Here is a 22,779-nt window from a genome sequence, read left to right on the forward strand (position 1 = left end):
TTTTCCGTGGCATATTTTGGCAACCAGATTTTGCTATAAAGGAATTATACCATTAATGTAAGGCTTCTTTCACACATCCCTGTTTCCAGTATGTTTCGTATACGTCTTTTTTTACGGATACCACAACGACCCTTTATAACCTATGGTGCTGTGCACATATCTGTGTTTCTATGGTTCTGCACGTGGATGGCATCAGTATACCGTCCATCCGCCGTCCGTGTTTAACATTGCAAAGTATAGGAGAAGTTTTGTCATTTATTTCTTTATCCATCCGTGAAAAACCCTGATGACACTGATGGTAAAAACAAACACACGGATGACACACTGATGGTAAAAAGGAATCACAAATGACACACCGGTGGAAAACTTTGATGGCACCGGTACCGATTTTACACATACGTGTTTTATATGGACGTGTGAAGGAAGCCTAATTTATTACCTATCCACAGAATAGGTGATAATTTGCAGATTGTGGGGGGTCCTACCCCTGAGTACAGCACGCAGCTATCTCCAGCATACACAATAAGGCCGGTTTCACACAGTACCGGAAAAACCTGTGTCGGAGATATCCATGTCCATATGTGGCACACGTGTGCCGCATAAGGATCACACGTACCGGCGTTTGGGAATCAGCAGTACAGTTAGCGCTGTTCCCAAGTGCCAGGTGCTGAACACTGCCGTCATCATAGTCCCCTGCCAGCGCTGCGATCAGCACCAGCAGAGGACAATGATGAGAGTAGTAGTGTCTGCTCCCTGTGTCTCCACCTGTAAAAATAAGAATAAAATAAAAAAATCCATATACTCACCTGTCTTAAGTGTCCCCCGCTGTAATCCATGCGACCGCTCAGCAGAAGAGCCGGGGAGAATGACTCCTGCAGCGAGTAAGCCCCGGAGCTGCGCTCAGCAAGTGATGTCTTGTCACTCACTGAACGCAGCGGAGGTCCAGAGCTCGCTCACTGCAGGAGTCATTCTCCTCGGCTCCTCTGCTGAGCGGTCGCATGGATTACAACGGGGGTCACTTAGGACAGGTGAGTATATGGATTTTTTTATTTTATTCTTATTTTTACAGGTGGAGACATCGGGAGCAGACTATTACTCTCATCAATGTCCCCTGCTGGTGTTGATTGTAGCTCTGGCAGGGGACTATGATGAGGGCAGCGTTCAGCACCCGGCGCTTGGGAACAGCGCTAACTGTAGCGCTGATTCCCAAGTGTCGGTACATGTCACATGGATGGCATCCGTGTGCGGTACGTGTTTACATGGACCCATTGACTTGAATGGGTCGGTGTGATCTGTGCTGCCGGCCAGAAACAGACATGTCTACGTGTGGATCACACAGACTCACGTTCCGAGAAAACACACTGACATTTGTGCAGACCCATTCATTTGAATGAGTCAACGTGTGTCAGTGTCTCCGGTACATGTGTAAACTGTCACCAAACGTACTGGAAATACGGACGCGTGAAAGAGCCCTAAAAGGAAAGGTGATATACCGGTATATGCGGAAAATCACTCCATTCAACGAGGACAGTTCAGAGCCCTGTTTTTGATACGATCAGCAAGTTAGGACATGCATTGGTGGGGTACAGGTACAACCCATTTTAATTAAGGTTAGGTCACACCACCATATTTTCTCGCATCCGAGAGTTTATTTCTATTTAGGCCTCATTCAGACATCCGTGAGTTTTCTCATAAGTAAAAGCACAGACCATTGTTCATCAGTGTTTTGGATCCAATTTTCAGCACTGTTTGGTTTATATCAGTTTTTGATCAGTGATTTTCACTGATGAAAAAATTAAGTGCAATGATCACGGGCAACACACGGACCGGGCACTGATGCCATCCATGTCTGTCTGTGATTTTCACGGCCCCATAGACTTTTATGAGTGATTTTGAGCCGTGATTCAAATAAAAAATAGACACGTCTCTGTATTTTGTGACAGATCACTCAGTCTGCAAAAAATCATGGAGATGTGAACAGCCCCATACAGTATAACGAGGTCCGTGTTCTATCTGTGAAACATACACACAGAATTTGTACATCTGAACGAGGTCTTAACGGAGAGGAGAAACTTGGGCATTTTTTTCCCTGTATAAGATGCTGCATTGATAAAACAGGAAAATATATCTTTGTACCATATTAGGCAGTAGATGGAAAAATACTAAAACTAGGAAGTCTGCAGTGGTTGATACTTTTTAATGGCAGACTGATAACAAATATAATAAAAACAGATCTAAATTGGATGAAAATCAGTGAAAATTTGTCCCTTTTTCATGTGCAAAAAAAACAAACAGGGACGTCTGAATGGGGCCTAAGGCTATGTTCACATGGTGCATTTTTTCTGCGTTTTTTTTTCTGCAAATGTTAAGCTGCGTTTTACAGTACCAGCAGAGTCTATGAGATGTCAGAGATCTCATGCACACACATTGGTTTTTTTTTCCTGACTGATTTTGCAAAATGCAGCATGTCACTTTTTTCAGCGTTTTTGACCCGTAGAAAGCAATGGATGGTGCAAAAACACAGCAAAAAAATGTAGGTATCAGGTTTTGCTGCACTTTTGGTGAAAAAAACCTGAGAAAGTTGAAGTGTTTTTTTTTTTTTTTTATGCACTAAACTTTAATCAGCACGCACAAGAGACAAATGTACCCTGACAAATATACGGCAAAAAACAAACAAAACGCAGCATAAACAGCTTTTTTTTTACGTTGCTTTTTTACTGCCAAGAGAGCAGGTTTTGCCTGCGGAAAAAAAAACTCAACGTGTGAACAAAGCCTAAATTTGATTATTAGGGGGGGGGGGGGGGCTTTCTGTATGCGCTCATCACCTGTTGCTAGTTAGGGCCGGAGTGATACTTTGTACGTTAGGAAGATACATTGTATATATTGTTACTTCTGCAGCTGGAGGAGTAACATTTGGTTCTCCAGCTGTTAGAACCTGCTGGACTTTATGGTTCCCCACCATCCGCTGTCCCTTCACAGGGCGTAAGCGTCAGGTTCTCCTCCTGATGTGGCTTTGGCTTAGTTGCTTCTCCTTCTCCTCCCACCCCTGGATCCTCCAGCTGCAGGAGGGTGTGGTGGGATTACAGCCTGTAGGAAGGGTGTGCCTGCCTGTGTCCTCTCCCTGCTGTGCAGGCCCAGCCTCACCACTGTCTGCTCAGAGCCCTCCCTAATGAGCAGGCTGGAGCTCTGATGTTAGCAGGGTGAAGTTGAGTCACACAGGGGTGTGGTTACCCAGATCTCCCTCTCTTTCTCCTTCCTTCCTCCTTTCCCTCTTTCACGCTCTCTCTGTCAGGCTTGGGAGTGTCAGGAATCCACAACATCAGGTAAGAAACTTATTTCACTTGGGGGGAAAAGTTAGAACTTAAAGGGGGGCTGGTAAAGTGGGACCACCTTCTTTGCAGCGGGCGGCGAAGTCTCAGGGTGCCTCGTTGCCCTCTGTCCCATGTGGCAGATAGGAGGGTGACAGGCCCTTAATCCATCTGACTGATGTCGACGCCAGGCGAGAGAGTGTTAAGTACCAAGTGTGTGTCTGTGCCAGGCACAGGATGGAGCGACGGTCGCCCCACTCTCTATTCCCACCCACCGCACTCTCGGATTATTTGCCGAGTCCTTATTAAGTCTGGCACATCTGGAAGAGAGAGGGGCGACAGGAGGGCGAAAAAAGGGGAAGGATGGGACGTGTTGAAATCCGGCGGCACGGCTCGTCACCACACCGTCTGCTCAGAAAGTTCACCCAAGTTTTCTGCCTGAACAGGAGAGTAACCCTATTAGTATGATGACCCCCAAATTACCGTCATTCGATAAGTAATGCGCATTTCGTATCCGTCACCATAAAGGGTTAAAAACCATTGCGTCTCTTTCGGATGGACCTGCTGGTAGCCCTCAGCAGTTAGTAATTATGTAGAGGCCCTGAGTTGGGGGCGACGTGTGGGCAAAGGTGGAATGTGAGGCAGCAGTCCAGCCCATCTGTGAGTGGGACCACCAGACAACCTGCAGAACCAGGGACTATGGACTCCGGCAAAGGGGGGAGGGGAGGCAGCGATGAGGTTGGAGTTTTTGTTCTTTGTTAAAGAGTGACTCTGGAGAGGACGCTGGACCTTCGGGGATGTAGGTGAGAGGTGACTGCAGTTGACAGCCATGTCGGCTCGTGCGATCACGAGGTGGAGGTGCTTGCTATTAGATCCTGTAAGAAGATGGTGCCTGCAGCGGCTGTGATGTCTCATGTGACTGCTGTGTGGTTTCTGATGACATGAGGCATCCTGACGTGCCTTCTCGTGCCCCGTGATGTCAGCGGTGAACACGCCCGGGCTCCTATCAATGACACTAATGGAGTGTGGTGTTATGGGTCCCATAAGGTCAGAAGTAGAGAAATGTTTCCCCTCCATTTCCTTCCTGCGTTTCCGTGTCTATCCGCACTCACAGAACGAAAGAAAACCGGCTCTCGCGTTTCTCATCTTGAGAGAATGTATTTTTTTCCCGTGGAGCATTGCCAATAAGACGCCATAATCAGACTTTCTCCTTAAGGAGTGCCAATAGCTCCTCGAAGCTAGAGAAAATGACTTTACACCTGAAGTCATCGACTACTCTGGAACATAAGAACTAAGACCTGATCGGATAATGGCTGATAACACAGAACAACAGCCTGCATCTATCTCTGCAGATGAAGCGTCCTGCAGCCATTGGCCTTCTGCCGTAGCCCACCCCTGGCATGTATCATGTGAGCGCCCTGTGTTCTGGGCGTCTCGTCACCTTTCCCTTGTATTACAATAAAAAAAAAAAAAACCCTGGGTGTGAATCTGTTTTGATCGGTGACATTTTTTCTCAGTGACAGGTGACTTGTAGATACCAGGGCTGGTCCCATGTATAATGGATGACTGCACCCCTCCTGGATCCAGTCTGCCAGCATCCCAAATGCATGGGCACCTGCTGCTAATGTTTAGGGGCAATGGCTGCCATTGGGATGGGTCCGGTGATGGACACATACAAGAAATTGAAGAGCTAATAGATGAAGGTTTATGCATCCAAAAGCTGGGACTTGTAGTTCCATAAGGAGAGATGCAAATTGCCGTTACTTGTTGGCTATAGTGGATGTGGGGGGCTCAAATGACTAAATATTGTGATTGTTGGGGGGAGACCCTGCTCCAGATTCTGCTCGGGACCCCAAATCTTCGTGCTGCGCCTGTGCTTCTGTATAATGCGACTTGTTTCACCTGTCGGCTGTTTCATGGCAGCCTGTGTGTGCGGAGATGCCATGGGCCCGGCCAGGAGACGATGTGCTCTCACAAAGTCCAATGTCGGGCTAAAAGGGTCTACTGTTGTCCAGGGCTGTGGAGTCAGTGTCCATTTTTGTGGAGTCGATATAAAATGGACAGACTCCAACTCCTAAAATATATAATAAATTGGGTACAGTAATTCAAGTTTGTGGGGAATGTTTTCTTGAGAATTTGGGAAAGTTCTGAAATGTCCTATAAATGTCTGTCCTATTCCCGATCTAAGGGTCTAGACTTTTAGCTGAGATGAATCTGTGCTACAGTATCACTTAAACATGAGCCGTGTATGAGGGAGTCGGAGTCATGGAAATTGAGGAGTCGGAGGTTTGGCTTACCGACTCCACAGCCCTGCTGTTGTCTCATATTGGACTAGTCAGATTTCTGGCCCTAAACATGCCGGTTTAAGGCGGGGGCTACACGGCGACTGTGGCTCAATACCAGTGAATGGGTCATCTAGGGCACCGCAGCATGCAAGTCAAAGTACGACCTGGTTGTGTCTTCTGTGTCTTGCTTGTCGGGGTGCCCTAGATGACGCATTGTCGCCCCCCCCCCCCATTCACTGGCATCGTGCTGCGGTGTAGCAGCTGCGCATGGCGATCTTTGGCCATTTAGCCCCCGCCTTAAGAAATTTTGCTACAAAATGACAAAAAAACTTGGAATCAGTTCTTATCTTGGACTGTTCTGGTAAATCCACAGGATGTGGAGGTGGGACCTGCGTATATCTCAAGAACAAGTCCTTTTGGCCCCCCATCTCACTGTCCAGGGCCATGGAGAGATCTGACTTTACCCAGCAACACCATCAAAGAGTGAGATGGGAGAAGCACTATAAGGCTATATTCACACATGGCAGATTTGTTGCAGCAATGTCTGCCCCTTTCTGATTCATCAGGATGGGACATGTTTAAATCCAAATGCTCATCCCTGAAATAATCCCATTTGCAGAGATGTTTGCTATGACTCTGCTGCACGTGGATCTCTCACAATGGGGTTAGTGGTATTTTTGATCATCGACTTCGCATTCTTGTCATTTCTTTCCCAGTTATCTGCGGCCAACTATGATTTGTCCCCATAAAACGGCCAGATTGCAGTCTGGTTGTCATTTAAAGCAAATCTGTCACCAGGTTTTTACTACCCCGGTCTGAGAGCAGCATGATGTAGGGGCAAATACCCTGATTCCAGCGATAAATCACTTACTGGGCTGCTTGCTGTAGTTTTGATAAAATCCCTGCTTTATCTGCTGCAGATCTAGCAGTTCTCTAAATGCTGAACTCTGTATGACCCCCCGCCCCCAATCACTGATTGGCAGGTCTCTGCCAATCAGTGATGGGGACGGGGTTATACTGAGCTGATAAATACGGAGGACTACCTGGCTGCAGGTTTACTAGTCCACTAGTGATGAGATCTCCTGCTGATAAAACAGGGATTTTTATCAAAACTAGAATAAGCAGCCCAGCAAGTGATACATCACTGGAATCAGGGACTCTGCTTCGACATTAAGCTGCTCTCATATTAGGTTGCTGAAACCTGGTGAAAGATTCCCTTTAAATCCATAGGAGCTAAGTCGTATGTGACCTGTGAGGTGCAACCAAAATTACAGCAGTGTTGGATGTTTTCTGCAATGGGTGCAGTAGGTGACGGGTGACAATGGGACCCGATTCATAGCCATTAGATATGATGCCACGTTCATGGTGTGCGATCGGTGTTCGCCGTGAAGCTTCTGTCCGGTCTTGGGCTTCACTGGGTCAAGGATCGAATAGTCCCAATCTGGTGAGGATGTTTGTAGAAAATGCGACTCTCCAGCAATTTCCATAATGACCTTGTGGTTAGCTATTGTGAAACCACAACTCCCAGCATGCCTGACATCCCGTCCAGTATGATATAGTGCCCTCTCCTGACAGCTCGGTAACGAGGCTGGTTTCCTGTCACTCACCCCAGGGGCAATGACCCTACCCCTCTAACACAAGCCTGCAAAGTGTTTCCATAGGTGATGCAGATGTAGCAGCGCTGAGATTGTTACTTGCACTTGTGCATTTCAGTAGATTGCTGTTGTCAGATTTGCTATGTTAAAGCTTGTAGGGAAGTAATTAGGAAAAAAATCAATGCCTCATTTTCATAGTGACACCCCATCCACCCCCCACAATAATGTGTATTTATAAACATTCAGAGAAGGGAAGACCCCAGCAGCAGTAAGCTGATCACTAGAAGACCCCACTCAGTTACGAAGAATTACAACCAAGGTGCATGATCCCTTTAAGAAAGCCTCTGGAATATCACATGGACTAAAAGCCCCCATGCTCAGTGACAAACTCAGCTCTGCTGCATCCATATATAATAGAGTTTAGCATTGGTGATATCTTTCACTGGTGTTGGATCGTTTATGGATAGTTTGTAGGGTTTCCCATTGGCTTGACTATATGGTGGCTCTGCACAGCTTGTACAAAATGGTAATATGGCAGTTTATAGGGTCGTGCCGTGTCTCCCATGATTCATCCACAATTGTTACAGTAGCACCAGTGGGTGGTATACGATATAGGTCCCCGAGCGATGGAGGGTGCAGACACTTCTGGGGTGATCCATATAGTCAGTGTGTCCAAAATGGTATACAGGTGCAAACTGGCTAAGATGGCCCCCTTGTCTGGAATCCATGGGATTTTACAAAGTGACCTTGCTGCTGATATGGCGCGACCCAACAATGACCCATGGAGCAACATGGAAGTGATCGGATTCTGTGCCGCTGTGCGGGCTCTGTGGACGAGGCTATGCTGCGTACGTGCCCCGACGTCATCAAGGAAAATGCAAATTTGTGCGAATATTGTGCCTTTATTAAAGTCGCTCTGAAGCTGCAAAGACTGTAATGAATCTTATACGCTGCGGGCTGTAGCTCTGGTGGGCCGTATTTGTTTCTTTTTGCTCCATATGGCTTATTATCTGCGCTGCTTTTATGACTTTACTGAGGCCATTTCCTGCATGATAAAAATGGGAAAAAATTAGATAAAATTAATCTGCAGATAACGGCTTCTGCCGACTGATAGGTTCACCTGCGCGGCTTCCGATTATTGCATCAGCCGATTGGAGATTAGTGCAGCCCGCATCGTCACAGCCTCTTCCGCAACGCCGCCGCGCATTTTATATTCCTTCCCTAGGGTCCGTACTTTTATGTTCTGCACACGATTACTTTTTCATAGTTTTTGGTGGTGTTTTTATTCTGGTGGTGGTCGAGTCTAAGGCTATGTTCCCTGATGGGCTTTTTTTTTTGTAACGGCAGAAATCTGCAGCAAAACTGATTTCTGGCAGGAAATCAGCTGTCAAAAATGCAGTGCGTTTCTTTTACTGCCCTTCTGTTTTTATTTTTCATGTACTGTGACACAAAACAAACCCATTCTATTTTGCCATCAAAAACGCTGAAAAAAATTGCGTGTTTTTTTTCACCACCCATTACTTCCTATGGGTGAAAAAGTGACCTGCTCTCTTTTCCAAAAACCCAACCAAGACACAAAATACGCAGCAAAAAAAAACAAACAAAAACAAGATGTGTGAACAGAGCATTCTGCTTTCTCATAGACTTTGCTGGTACTGCTAGACGCAGCTGAAAATTTGCATAAAGACCTGCAGCAAAACACGCTGAAAAACCCAACGTTTGCCTTAGAAAGAAACCCATGGGGAAAACCCAACTGGCGCTGCTTATAAAGACGTTATAATAAAGTAACGTCAGGCCCCAACTTTTTCCAATGGCAAAAAAAAACCAAAACAAAACCTCAAACCATTTGTAATGCTACGTATGAATCCAGCCTAACACATCGCAACGGAAAATGCAAAAGGTAAAAGCTGATGTTAATAAGCTCTAAGGCATATAAAATTCAGCAATTACTACCTTTAATAAAGTCCTTGTAAAAACACAACACGTTTCGACGGCATGCAAGCCGTCTTCATCAGGTGATACCTGATCCTGATACCTTAATCCTTTATGAAAGGTAGTAATTGCTGAATTTTATATGCCTTAGCGCTTCTTATCACCAGCTTTTACCTTTTTGCATTTTCCACATTTCACCCCTTTTGGGGTTACTGGTGAGCTGCTTTGGCTTACTTTTTAATTTTAGCTCATGGACTGTTTGCCCCTCATTTTGACATTACCAGCTTCAACTTCTTTTTTTCTTAACACATCGCAACAAAACTTTTCCAGACTTCTGCCCAGTTGTACATACGACTTATGTTCTAAGTTTAGATTTAGGGGCAGACATCAGGATTTCAGTATGAAAGGGTTAACACATTATACACATAAGCTGCTGCATCTGCGTGTCCGTTCTGCCAGGAATAACTATCAGAGCATCATCTCTTGTTGGGGGCGGAGCTCTGGATGCCGAGCTCCTTGGGGGCGGAGCTTCATCTAACCGACACTTTGTTGCCACGGCAGCCGTTTGTCTCCTGTAGAGACCACTTCTGTGTAAGAGGCTCCCGCTGCTCGGAGGGTCATCGGGCATGGTGTAATGAATGGCGTCATTATTATTATTGATTATCCTTGTACTGAAAAAACAAAGGTGAAAGTTTCCTTATGATCGGCTGTCAGGTTTTGATGGGTGGGATCTGGATCCCCGCTGATGGTGCATTGAGGGTCTTCAGTGTCGGGCTCAGTTTGGTGGCTTTGTTAGGGGTCTGACCCTCGCTCATTAAACAGTTAAATTGGTGTCTCACCAACAATATTCTGGGGATAGCTGATATGTATGACTACCCTGAGTACTTGCGCCCCCTGTGTGCACGGAGCAGTAATGCGCAACTGTCACTCTTTTTGTTATGAGACCAGCGGTGACCTCTCACCCCACCCCCCCCCCCCTCCTGTTCCCATAAACCAGTAGAAATGAATGAAGAGGATATTTGTGGGGTCCAGTAGTCAACCCATCACCAATGGGACAACCCCTTTAAGTTTAGGAAGTCCTCTAATAACTACATTTATGAGAGAACCTGTTTTGTTGCAAAATTTAAGAGAAAAAATGTAACCCTGAGAGGGGACATTAGGTGCAATAACATAATGGTAGTGATGTCACGTCTGTGATGTCATGTCGGATGATGTCTGCTAGTGAGGGAGGGGTGGGATTTATTCTTACAGGGCTAAGTTTAGACAGACGGCATAACGTATCATATTGGCCCATGTAAATGTAGTTCATCTTGCTAGCCAGGGTGCATGTTATGGCTCCTCTTATCCCCGAGCCCTATACTGGCAGAATTAAAGGGGTTGTCCCAAAACAGTAAGTTATCTTTCCACTGGATTGGTAATAACTTGCTGATTGTTGGGAACACGTTATTTGGACGCTCACCGATCCTGAGACCAAGGAATGGAGCAATGGCTATAGTCTATCTCCAGCAATCCCATAGACAATGAATGGAGCATTAGTGTGCGTTCTCAGTGGTGGGACCGCCGGCAAGTAATTGTCTATCCTGTCGTCTTTCATGGCCGATGCTTCTAATATGGGTTGCCGTTTGGGGCAGTGACTGATCGTATTTGACTCGTAAAAAATAGACATTTGTATGGCGAGAGTATAATGCAAATTGTAATGACTGTCACTTCATAACTTTTGCTTCTTCGTAGTAATAACCCCCCCCCCCCCCCCATATAGCAGGACACCTGGCGAACTCCTAAATCATAGAGTGCAACAACGTCTCCTACAGATGTAGCAGAGCTGACTTTGTCACTTACTTGGACAGAACATGAGAATGGCAATCTCGGCTCTGCTATATTATGCAATTTAGTAACTATAAACATGAGATCCAACATTGAAGAAAATTTACAATCTACGCTCTTCAGCCCTTATGGCCATTTTATATGGGCTGATCGGCCAAATGAGCTTGTAACCTGAAGCTCCTGGGCCCCAATGAAAACCTGTATTGGGGTCCCCTTACCATGCCACTTATAATAATGGTATCTCGTTGGCGTCCTTTGGGCTCCAAAACCATTGAGAGTTGCCCTTGCGTCGTCTTCGTCCCTCCCCCTCCCTGTAGCTGCGCCTCTGCGTTCCGCGTCTCCCCCTCCCTGTAGCTGCGCCTCTGCGTTCCGCGTCCCCCCCTCCCTGTAGCTGCGCCTCTGCGTTCCGCGTCCCCCCCCTCCCTGTAGCTGCACCTCTGCGTTCCGCGTCCCCCCTCCCTGTAGCTGCGCCTCTGCGTTCCGCGTCCCTCCCCTCCCTACAGCTGCGCCTCTGCGTTCCGCGTCCCTCCCCTCCCTACAGCTGCGCCTCTGCGTTCTGCGTCCCCTCCCCCCTGTAGCTGCGCCTCTGCGTTCTGCGTCCCCTCCCCCCTGTAGCTGCGCCTCTGCGTTCTGCGTCCCCTCCCCCCTGTAGCTGCGCCTCTGCGTTCTGCGTCCCCTCCCCCTGTAGCTGCGCCTCTGCGTCCCCTCCCCCCTGTAGCTGCGCCTCTGCGTCCCCTCCCCCCTGTAGCTGCGCCTCTGCGTCCCCCCCCCCCTGTAGCTGCGCCTCTGCGTTCCGCGTCCTCCCTCCCTGTAGCTGCGCCTCCGCGTCCCCCTCCCTCCCTGTAGCTGCGCCTCTGCGTTCCGCGTCCCCCCTCCCTGTAGCTGCGTCTCTGCGTTCCGCGTCCCCCCTCCCTGTAGCTGCGCCTCTGCGTTCCGCGTCCCCCTCCCTCCCTGTAGCTGCGCCTCTGCGTTCCGCGTCCCCCTCCCTCCCTGTAGCTGCGCCTCTGCGTTCCGCGTCCCCCTCCCTCCCTGTAGCTGCGCCTCTGCGTTCCGCGTCCCCCTCCCTCCCTGTAGCTGCGCCTCTGCGTTCCACGTCCCCCCTCCCTGTAGCTGCGCCTCTGCGTTCTGCTCCCCCCCCTACAGTTGCGCCTCTGCGTTCCTCTCCCCCCCCCTCCCCTCCCTGTAGCTGCGCCTCTGCGTTCCGCGTCCCCCCCTCCCCTCCCTGTAGCTGCGCCTCTGCGTTCCACGTCCCCCCTCCCTGTAGCTGCGCCTCTGCGTTCCGCGTGTCCCCCCCCTCCCTGTAGCTGCGCCTCTGCGTTCCGCGTCCCCCCCCTCCCTGTAGCTGCGCCTCTGCGTTCCGCGTCCCCCCCCCTCCCTGTAGCTGCGCCTCTGCGTTCCGCGTCCCCCCCCCTCCCTGTAGCTGCGCCTCTGCGTTCCGCGTGTCCCCCCCTCCCTGTAGCTGCGCCTCTGCATTCCGCGACCCCCCCCCCCTCCCTGTAGCTGCGTTTCTGCATTCCGCGACCCCCCCCCCTCCCTCCCTACAGCTGCGCCTCTGCGATAATTTCCTAAATTACTACGCTATCACTGTGAAATCTGTTCTCTGCTGCACCAATGACCGAGAAAACCCTGCGACCTCTGCAGACGTCACTTTGTAGCAAGAAAGTATCTAGAATCTGTGATAAAGGGCGGCAGCGTCCGGGGACAGCCGGGGGACAACATTTCCAGGTACAGGCGACTTCCTGGTCCCGCCCCGCCTCGTGTCATAGTCCCGGCTGAGCAGGTTGGGGAGGACAGACATCCCCTCCAGCCCCTGGGGACGGCGTGGGATGCCGTGCACAGACAAGTCCGGATATCAGGTCTGGTCTCCAACGTGAAAATGTAAAGCCAATAATTACAGCAAGAGTAGAAACCTCCCTGACTTAATCCTCCCTCCTCCCAGTATTGCAGGGGGATCTCCCAAAATGCAACAATGGCCAATATTATGGGATTGTATATCGAGCAATTTCCTGATATCATGTGACGCTGCTCTGAGTCCAGGGACCCATCACTGTGGTGCAGAAAACGTTCCCTTTAGGCCGGGATCAGACGTGGCGTGGATTTTCCATATATAAAATCCTCAGCATTTTACAGCAGATTGGATGAGCTTTAACGTCCTCTCCTTCTCGTGCTGCATTTTGCTTTTTTGTGCAGAATTCTCACAGTAGATTTTATTGCGTGGTGTTTTTTATTTTTAATCTGCAGCATCTCAAATTTTGTCATTTTTTCCTATTCAGTTCAATGGGGAGTACAAATTTGCAGGTTAAAACAAGTTTCAATATTGGGTGCGTTTTCACAACAAAAAGCGCACAAAAGTGAGCAAGTGCAAAATATGTATTTCATTTTAGAAATGCTCATGTAAAATCCGCCCCAAATGCGCAACATGTGGACTTATCCTTAAAGGGATTCTCCTTTTATTCCACATCGGGAGTGGATGATAACAGGACGCATTACTTCTTACAGACGCCGATTGATACATCAGCCTCACCTCCAGTACGGAAGCGATCGGCAAAGGACAAACCCTGTTCACACCTGGTGAATTGGCTGCGGCTTCGCAGTGCAGATTCCACTGCTGCATTTTGCCAAAACTTTGTGCAAACCCTGAGTTGTGAGAAGTGTTCGGCCAAGAAAGGTGCAAGTAAGAATGGTCTCCCTCAATGAGGCCTTCACACAGGAGTATGTCGGCTGCAGGACTTCTCATGTGATCGTGCTCGGCCGCCCGTACAGTCCGGTGTCATCCCATATCCTGTTTCTCAGCGGCTGTGTCCCCGTGTGACCCCGGCCTTGTCTCTGTTCATTTGGGATGATTGGCGTCCCGCTGGCCTGTGGTTCTCTGCGGTGTCTCATCCATGCGATGGCTGCTTGTCACAGATCGGGGGACGTTCACATCACCTCACCCCACACTTACTCCGCTCACTTACTCACACATGAGGAGACCAAGAAGCTTGGGGGCTAGTGTGGATATAAGGGCGCCCTCTGTATGGCTGGTAATTTGGGGTGCTTCCAATGTTGCAGGTTACTAAGGGTGTATTAGCACTCATAATAATGATTTTTCAGCTCCTGAACGATTGGTAAAAATGACAATAAATGGGCTGACCTACAATTACAAGGTTCCCATGGGCAAGCACCTAACAGCGCCTGTCACCCTGTCCGTGTTTCATCCAAAAATGGATGAAAATCACTATTTTTTTTTTTGCATATGATAAAAAACGGACGTGTAGATTCAGTTTTTAAAGGTTCAGGATCATATCTTAAGGAGCGCGCCGCACCGCTGCCTCCCTGTGGAGCGCGACGCTCTGCTGCCTCCTATAATCTTTCTGTACTTGCTATAAACCTGCCAACTGTACTGTCTACAAACTGCATCAATGAGTCAGTCTGGAAAAGCAGAGCTGCAGTGTAAAGAATGTGAGTACAACAAAGTAATAGCCATCCTCAAGTAGAAGTTGAAACTTTCTTTCAAACCTAAATTCTTAGCTTTAACTATGATCAGTGTAATTTTTGCAGAAGTTGGGAGGAACGCAGAAAGCGGGGTGAAATCAGAAACGGAGGTGCTCACAAGTCTTGGTATCTTGTGGGGGAGGGGGTTCGGCTGACACATCTTATGTCTCATGCATCAACCTTACTCTACAGAGGCATTAAAGGGAATTACTTCTCAGACACTTTTTTGGCCTGTAATGGTTAATTTGGCCACGTGTGTTCTATTGAGTGATGTCATTATTGTCTTAAGTCTAAAGACCGGCTAGTCTGCCTCTAGGGAGGATGCATGATATCCTGAGCTCAAATATCAGCTGTCTATCCCTTAGCTCTACATTTTTTTTTTTTTTTTTATTGATGGACGATTGATAGTTGGTTGATGGATGGTCGGCCATCAAGTCTGTTTTGACTCCTGGTGACCGTGCGACCAGATGTTCCTCTAGAATGTCCGGTCTGTCTTTTCCGTTTCCCCCCTTTTTAACATCCAGTTTAATGACCATCTTTAGGATTACTTCAGACAATACACTGCCTTTATAAATGCAGCTAAGATGAGAAACACTGGTGAGGACCTTGGAGGGGTATGGGGACACCTTCTTAATAAGGTGTCACGATACTCCTAGATAAGTGAAGCGGCAAGTGCTGATTCTGGGGGCGCTGTGACGGGTTCATTAGGTTGGAGGTGAAACCTAATTTTGCATGTCTGGACATTTAGTAAGCATGTCATCACCCTGATTTTTTTTTTTTTCCCATGTATTGAACCACTAAACTAATTTGTGTTTTCTCTAGGTTGTGAATAGACGTGAAGATGGAGGTACTCGCAGAATGGGGACAGCGCTATCAAGAATTCATGAAGGGAGCAGGTACGCTACACGGCGCAGCACCATGAGGCCCTAAGGGTCTTGGTTTTGGAAAGCTGGATGATCATTATGGCCGCCATTATACCTCCTCGATGGCAGGTCTGCCTAGTCGTGCAGCGTGCATTACTACGGTTCCTGCTGCATAACTAGACCCAGCTTTTCTTGGTTCCCGAGCAGCCAATTTTTGGAGGCAGAGCCGTCCTGAAAATATTTTTCGCCTCGTCTGCGCTCTGTTACTATTTTGAAGTGATGTGTGCAGAGGAGATGCAAATCCCATGAAACTATGTGGATACAGAATTATACAAATGATGTGATCTTGGCACCGATCGCCAGTCCGCTCGGCTGAGTCTCTCCCCAGATTGTCAGCGAAACGCATGGTTATTACGATAATCCTCCCTGCATCTCTAATTATGGCTCTTCTCGTAGACCGGCATAGATGTCAGGAGAGCCAGTAATTACCTCTTCCACATTTGTCTTAATATATTCCAGTATCACTACACTGCAGTTCAGTGCTTTATTCTGCAATTTAACCCTTCATGCATCATCAGTAATCATCTTGTCTTTCCTCAGACCCCAGAATAGGACATTACCCCCTCATGCACTCCCCGTTCTTGCCTGGGGCCATCCTGCTGGGCTATGTCTATTTCGTCTTGTCTCTGGGGCCTAGATTAATGGCTAATCGGAAGCCCTTCGACCTCAAGCCATTGATGGTGGTCTATAATTTCAGTCTGGTCGCCCTGTCTGCTTATATTGTATACGAGGTGAGTTGGGCCAGGTGCGTTAGGAGTGGAGGTTGCGACGATCCGGGTGGGTTAGGAGTGGAGGTTGCGACGATCCGGGTGGGTTAGGAGTGGAGGTTGCGACGATCCGGGTGGGCCTCAGAATAGTTCTGCATTTTTCTATTTTACTTGCTGTTGGTGAATAGAAACATTCAGGACTGTAGAAATTGTTTTCCAGGGTTGCAAACCCTCACCAATGGCTTTTTGGCTATCAGCAGTATTCCATTCACTAACAGCAAGCAGTGGGATGGAGAACTGTAAAAGTTGCAGAAGTCGCCATTACATAAAGATTAAACCCTGGGTTTGGTCTGTGGCAGAGATTAGATCTCTCCACCAGGAAAATGATAATTTATTACAGAGGATTTGACACAATGCCGACCTCGTCATTATTAAGATAAAATTTACAGCTGCCATAAAGTGATAACTGTGCCCAGCTTGAAACAGTCCTTGGCATTCATATATCTCTGCTGTCTGTCTTTGGCGCAGTTCCTCATGTCGGGCTGGTTGACCGGATACACCTGGCGTTGCGACCCCGTGGACACCTCTGATTCACCAATGGCTCTAAGGGTGAGTGAGTCGTGTGTGCGTTGCCTGGCACAGTGCCAGCTATTGATGATCTGTGGGTGAGAGCTACAGAAAATCCATAATCACGTGGTGACCCTAATTACGCCCTCACCCTCCTGCAGAGACGGTACCACTTGCCGCCACCTGCTGAACTTTGCACTATAAACACAGGGAGATGTTTACCCTTATCACCCGTTATCTCCAACCATAGTAACCAGTACCAGGACACCCCACGCCCGGGCTCCGAAGGAACCATAAATCACTTACACTGTAAATAATGAAGGGACAATTGCTGCACAAAACTTGGTATCGATTTGCAGCATTTCGTTGGTCTAAGTTGTGTGACGTCAGCCATTAGTTACCGCTACTACATCCACACCCCTCCCCCTCCCCCCAATGTTTTCTTCAACTTCTTGAGGATCATCACCAAGATCTCCTAAGGGGCGCGTGACATTGTTCGGTATAATGGCCGCTATCGACACTTTCCGGCTGCCATGTTTTATGAAAGATGGTGTCTGGTATAGACAGATGTCACATCCGTTTGGAGGATAAAGCTTTTTTTTTTTTCTTATCTTCTAGTCTAAAAAAAAAAATGTACAAAATGTAGAGCTTAAAATGTTATTTGAATTTAAGGGCAACTGCCTAAGTGGAGTAAGGTAGACCATCAGCTCTTCTACAGCCACTCCACCTCAATAAGGTGTCTGTGCACATGAGGGTGCCCTCAATAAGGTGTCCGTGCACATGAGGGTGCCCTCAATAAGGTGTCCGTGCACATGAGGGTGCCCTCAATAAGGTGTCCGTGCACATGAGGGTGCCCTCAATAAGGTGTCCGTGCACATGAGGGTGCCCTCAATAAGGGTGTCCGTGCACATGAGGGTGCCCTCAATAAGGGTGTCCGTGCACATGAGGGTGCCCTCAATAAGGGTGTCCGTGCACATGAGGGTGCCCTCAATAAGGTGTCCGTGCACATGAGGGTGCCCTCAATAAGGGTGTCCGTGCACATGAGGGTGCCCTCAATAAGGGTGTCCGTGCACATGAGGGTGCCCTCAATAAGGGTGTCCGTGCACATGAGGGTGCCCTCAATAAGGGTGTCTGTGCACATGCTGTCGTTCCGCTGACTGATGTCTGTCCTGAGTGTTTTTACATCAGTCCTTGCAAGCTTCAACAAAGTGGGCAGAGCTGGACGGAACGTGGCAAAATCTACTCATCAAATTCATCATAACTTGCTCCACTATTGTGATACAACTTATGTCGGGAATGTACGCTAGACCCCAGCTGGAGTAACATTTCTGGCCAGAAACATGTCAGCTGTAAGAGGCGCCAAATTCATTAAGAGGCGATTGACTCTTCATAACTTTTGCTTGTGTTACTTCAGTGCATCTTTCACTAAGACTGGAGTTCAAAACGTTGGTCTTTATAATGAGGAATTTATAGCGGACATACTTGGGCGTCAATTCATTGCATTTTCAGTCTTAAAATGAAGACTTGAATAGTCTCAGCCAGACGGGTTACTATCGGCTGACAGCCCCATTTAAAATGATAGTAATTGCTAGGGGCAGCCTGTAACAATCAGACTGTTGGGTACGACTGACTGCGTTTATGACGTGAGGTTAATCTTTTTTTTTTTTTTTTTTTTTTTTCTTCTCTTTAGATGGTCCGGGTAGCTTGGCTCTTTCTCTTCTCCAAGTTTATTGAACTGCTTGATACGGTAAGTACCACAGTACATCAGATACAAAATGTGTCCTAGTAGAGTCTCCTAAAGAGACACGAGACTCCTTTTTGTTCCTTGGTATGAAACTAGGAGGACATAATTACAATAATGACAGCCTGTCTGGGTATGCGGTGACTGGTGGCTACAGGGGAGGGCTGGCGGCAGCATAGGGGAGGGAGGGTAGGTACTGTAGCAGCGGGCTGGCGGCAGCGTAGGGGAGGGCTGGCGGCAGCGTAGGGGAGGGCCACAGCTTGCAGGTCCCCTGCGTTTGGAATATTAATGATGGGATTGGTGGTTGTGTTACAAGTTGTAGAACTATAATAGATGTTTGTGTTGGACGGATACAGGCATTTTCCCTGGTCTATCACTCTTATCCTGGAATCTGCTCCTCACATATTGTCCTTTATAGGGAGGCATTGGGTTAAGGAGAAATGTGATAGTGAGTTCTTACACTGCAGATTTCGGTTCAGAAATTTCTGTGACTGAAAATCTGTTCCATTTATGTGGGGAGGGAGGGGTTGTCCTGAATGGCACAAATTTTTAAGAACTATTTTGCATCAAATACGCAGCTTATGAATTTAGCCCTGACCACGGCAGACATTGCTTTTCTGTTTTGGTTCCACATTGATTAGTTTGCGCCTCTTGTCTCCTTTTTGTGCCGCAGGTTTTCTTTGTTGTGAGGAAGAAGAACAGTCAGATCACATTCCTGCACATCTTCCATCACTCCGTCCTGCCTTGCAGCTGGTGGTGGGGGGTAAAGTTCGGTCCCGGTAAGGACGTCCATCTCAATCTTGACGTTATGGATCAATCTTTGATTTTTGTCTGACTGATCCCTTTTTCACCAGGTGGTATGGGATCCTTCCATGCCATGATCAACTCTCTGGTCCACGTCATCATGTATTTCTACTACGGGCTGTCTGCTGCCGGACCGCGCTTCCAGAAGTTTCTGTGGTGGAAGAAACACATGACCGCCATTCAGTTGGTAAGAGCGTCGATATAAATATTGGATGGTATAACCACGACGTCAATCTATCATGTCTCATAGTTAGAAACGTACAAGTCACCCGCTTCTGTCTTGTCTCCCAGCTCCAGTTCGTTTTGGTCTCCATCCACATTACTCAGTATTACTTCATGTCCTCCTGCGACTACCAGTTCCCCATCTTCATCCACCTCATCTGGATCTACGGCACCGTCTTCTTCATCCTGTTCTCTAATTTCTGGTACCAGGCCTACACCAAAGGACGACGTCTCCCTAAAAGCAGCGGCAGCAGCGTCTCCTCCAACGGAGCTGTGCACCACAACGGCAAGTCCAAGAATGGCAAAGCCAAGGAAAACTAAACCTCCTCCACAAGACCGAATTCTGAGATCTCCCGAAACCTGTTCCAGGTGGAATTGTGGGAAAATTATGTCGCCATTTTTTTTTTTTCTAATTATTTTTCTTAAAACCGAGAAACCCAGCTTTGTGATGGCCAGAATAAACTGCCAAACTGGTTTCCAACTTCATCTGGGGGCTTACACCAGCCAAAAAACAAAACAAAACAAAGTGCCTAAAGAGACTGTTTGTATGAAGTGAGTGTGTCTGACTCCCTCCATCCACCCCATCATCCAGCGTGTCAGCGAGCTCCCTGTCCTCCAGCATCCAGCTGCTCTCCACAGAGTGTATGAAAGCAAAAAAAAAAAAAAACGGCCGGCTCGTTCCAAAAATTCCCCCTCTTGTCTTTCTTCCCTCTGTACTGTAGTCCCGCAACGATCTCCAAGAATCTGGATTCCTTTGCATCACATTCCAGTAAATCTCCTCACTAAGGGGGTGCAGGTCAGGGGGGGGGGCAGCTCCTTAACTCGTCTCCCAACCTCACCCCCATATATATTTTTATTTTTGCACTGGGTTTTATTGTTCACAGACCTCTGTACCCAGCTCGCTATAGGTGCAGGAATCCTGAAATACTTGAATATCGGGACGTTGGTGTCTTTTTAGCTTTCTAGGTCATTTTTTTTGTTTGAAGGAGATGACAGTATTTGTGTGCATTTTTCTTTTTGTATTTTTTTAGGCAGAATTTATAGTAATTTGCCTGATGAGGAGAAGGGGTGTTGTCTGCTCTTTCACTTGCCTAGTTCACACCCTCTACCCCTTAATTCACCCCTATGTCCCGTCCATACTGTTCTATCCCGACGCCTTTCACTGATTTCTAAATATATATACATGATAAACCTGTAATACTGTTGTCTCCTCCTCGGGGGGCTGCTTGTAACTAGCAGGAGCCCTTTAGCAGCTGGTTCACTATAATCACTTTTGTATATTAAGAAAAATTCTGCAGGCCCACCTTATAGAAATTAGAAGGGGGGAGGACTAGCACCCTACTGAACATTGTGATGCTGGTGGCCTGGGCGGCAGAGTCTGCGCCGGGCTGGGAACTCCTCATAACTTATCCGCACGTCTGCCAGAATATTTATCAGTTTTGTGTAATGCTATTAATAAAAGACTTATTGCACATTGTTTAATTCCAAAGCTAAAGCTCGTGTAGATATTACTGTATATGTGGTGGATGCTCTCGGGCGGTTATATACTACGCAGAGAATAAGGCAAATTTTTTTTTTTTTTTTTTGACCCTTGGACGGAAGAATCATGGCACTCCGTCTGATTTATACAACCTCCATGGTGCCAGAGCAGAAGGGTGCGTACAAAGCCTTAAAGGAAAAAGTAGTAAAAAAATATAAACAACAAATGCTTGATACATGTATGAACTCGTCCGGAACGGTTCCGAGGTTATAGGCGAATGGACTGTAACCTGCAGTTTTCCCGCTGTCGTTAAACTGCAGGGAATTGTAGTTGCACAAACGATTAGGAGCCGCAGATTGCAGACCACTCGCCTAAGTCCTGTATATTTGTTTGATCGGCTTACTACTGTCGGTGCACATAGCCAATGCTCCTTTTCTGAAGGGGGTAGCACAGCTGTAGCAGAGACGGTAAGCCGGGGACTTCCTGTTGGCTGTGACGTGGCCATAACTGCTTGCACTGATCGTATTTCTCCCGCCATAAGGAAAACTTGTCCCATCCTGTATATACCCTTCGAAACTTTGAGAGGTAACAAAATAAAGTTGTTGTTTTTTTTTTCCTTCCGGAGACTGGTATTTTGTCTTTGAAATATTTTCTGTACAATTAGATATTTTTTCAAATTGCAAGTTTAGAATTTATTGAATTGCTGCACGATGGTGGGAAGGAAATGGGGAGATTTTATTGACGAGAACCTGTCATGTCCTTTTTTGCTATTATGTTTATCTTACTGCTTCATATCCTATGTGCGCATGCTGCCGAGAGTCAGCGCGGCAAGTGGGAAGACAGGCGCGCGTAGCATGCTCGCTCACAAAGTCATGTGGGCGCTGACTCTCATCGGCTCCCGAGCATAGGATAAGAAGCTGGGACATACACCGCGATTTAGTGCGTATGCCTGCAAAGCTGAGCGTCATTGCGCAAGTGCGGGATCTGCTGGGAAATAGTGGTGGTGGGAAGGAATTATAATACAACGGGCGGAGAACTTTAAAAGGCATTTTACTGACCGTGACTAAAACAGAAGGTATGTGGGGCAATCAAGGTATAAAAAGTGATTTTTGCGCTGAATAGTGGGACGTTTTGCTTGAGATGCACATTGCGTCACTAACATGACATTGGGGACAAGTTCCCTTTAAGTCCCCGATTGTTATTAGCCACAAAACCTTCACTGAATGTAACACTATAGGATGTATTCTAGGACAAGAGGGCAAATCCCCTAATTCGGAAAGGTTCCCCATGTGTTTCAACTGGATATCTGTGTCCGATTTTATCATAGAGATGTATACATCACTTATCCTGTATAATGCCACAGAGCTGCACTCACTATTCTGCTGGTGGAGATAATGTGCAGCCCTATGTAAAAGTACAAGCCAGATAATAGCAGTCTAGGTACTTCACTTTACTTTGCAACATAATGTAGAGAGAGAGACCCTGAATAAGATGATGTCACTTACTAGGCTGCTTGCTGTAGTTTTGATAACATGGCAATTTTATCAGCAACTAATCTCTAGAGGACTAGTAAACCTGCTGCCAGGTAGTCCTCCATATTCATGATCTCTGTATAACCTTGACCCACCAGTGAGTAGCAGTTTTCTGCCTATGCATAGTGTACACAGAAAGCTGTTAATCAGTGATGTGGGCAGGGTTATATACAGAGCGCAGCAGTAGGTAACATTGGCTTTATCAAAACTGCTGTAAGTGATACATCACTGGAATCAGGGTCTCTGACCCTACATCATACAAAAACCTGCTGATAATTCTCTGTATACGTGTGCACTGTCTCAAAATCAAAATACCCCCAACTTTTTAAACATTAGGTTATATACATGCTGTCAGTTGTTTTTGAGCAATTCACATTGAAAAACA

The 22,779-nt window shown here is 47.3% G+C and overlaps 1 protein-coding gene across 1 annotated transcript; it reads left to right on the forward strand.

Moving 5' to 3' along the window:
- Nucleotides 1–3,170: 3,170 nt before the first annotated feature.
- On the forward strand, nt 3,171–21,486 carry ELOVL1 (ELOVL fatty acid elongase 1). Its single transcript, XM_073643651.1, has 8 exons — nt 3,171–3,323; nt 15,241–15,314; nt 15,882–16,072; nt 16,577–16,657; nt 18,306–18,362; nt 19,030–19,135; nt 19,211–19,347; nt 19,452–21,486. The coding sequence occupies exons 2-8, from the start codon at nt 15,260–15,262 to the stop codon at nt 19,701–19,703; spliced, it is 879 nt and encodes a 292-aa protein (XP_073499752.1). The 5' UTR covers nt 3,171–3,323; nt 15,241–15,259; the 3' UTR covers nt 19,704–21,486.
- The last annotated feature ends 1,293 nt before the right edge of the window (nt 21,487–22,779 follow it).

The sequence above is a fragment of the Phyllobates terribilis genome, unplaced genomic scaffold (assembly GCF_046119375.1).
Source record: "Phyllobates terribilis strain yellow unplaced genomic scaffold, ASM4611937v1 Scaffold_8__6_contigs__length_399053987, whole genome shotgun sequence".
In the NCBI taxonomy this organism is placed as follows: Eukaryota; Metazoa; Chordata; class Amphibia; order Anura; family Dendrobatidae; genus Phyllobates; species Phyllobates terribilis.

Bases quoted from the DNA above. Each gene is read 5' to 3' on its own strand.
- ELOVL1 (XM_073643651.1), top strand. From the start codon at position 15,260: ATGGAGGTACTCGCAGAATGGGGACAGCGCTATCAAGAATTCATGAAG. The intron at 16,658-18,305 runs GTGAGTGAGTCG...TCTTCTCTTTAG, and splicing joins ATTCACCAATGGCTCTAAGG to ATGGTCCGGGTAGCTTGGCT. The intron at 19,136-19,210 runs GTAAGGACGTCC...CTTTTTCACCAG, and splicing joins GGGGGTAAAGTTCGGTCCCG to GTGGTATGGGATCCTTCCAT.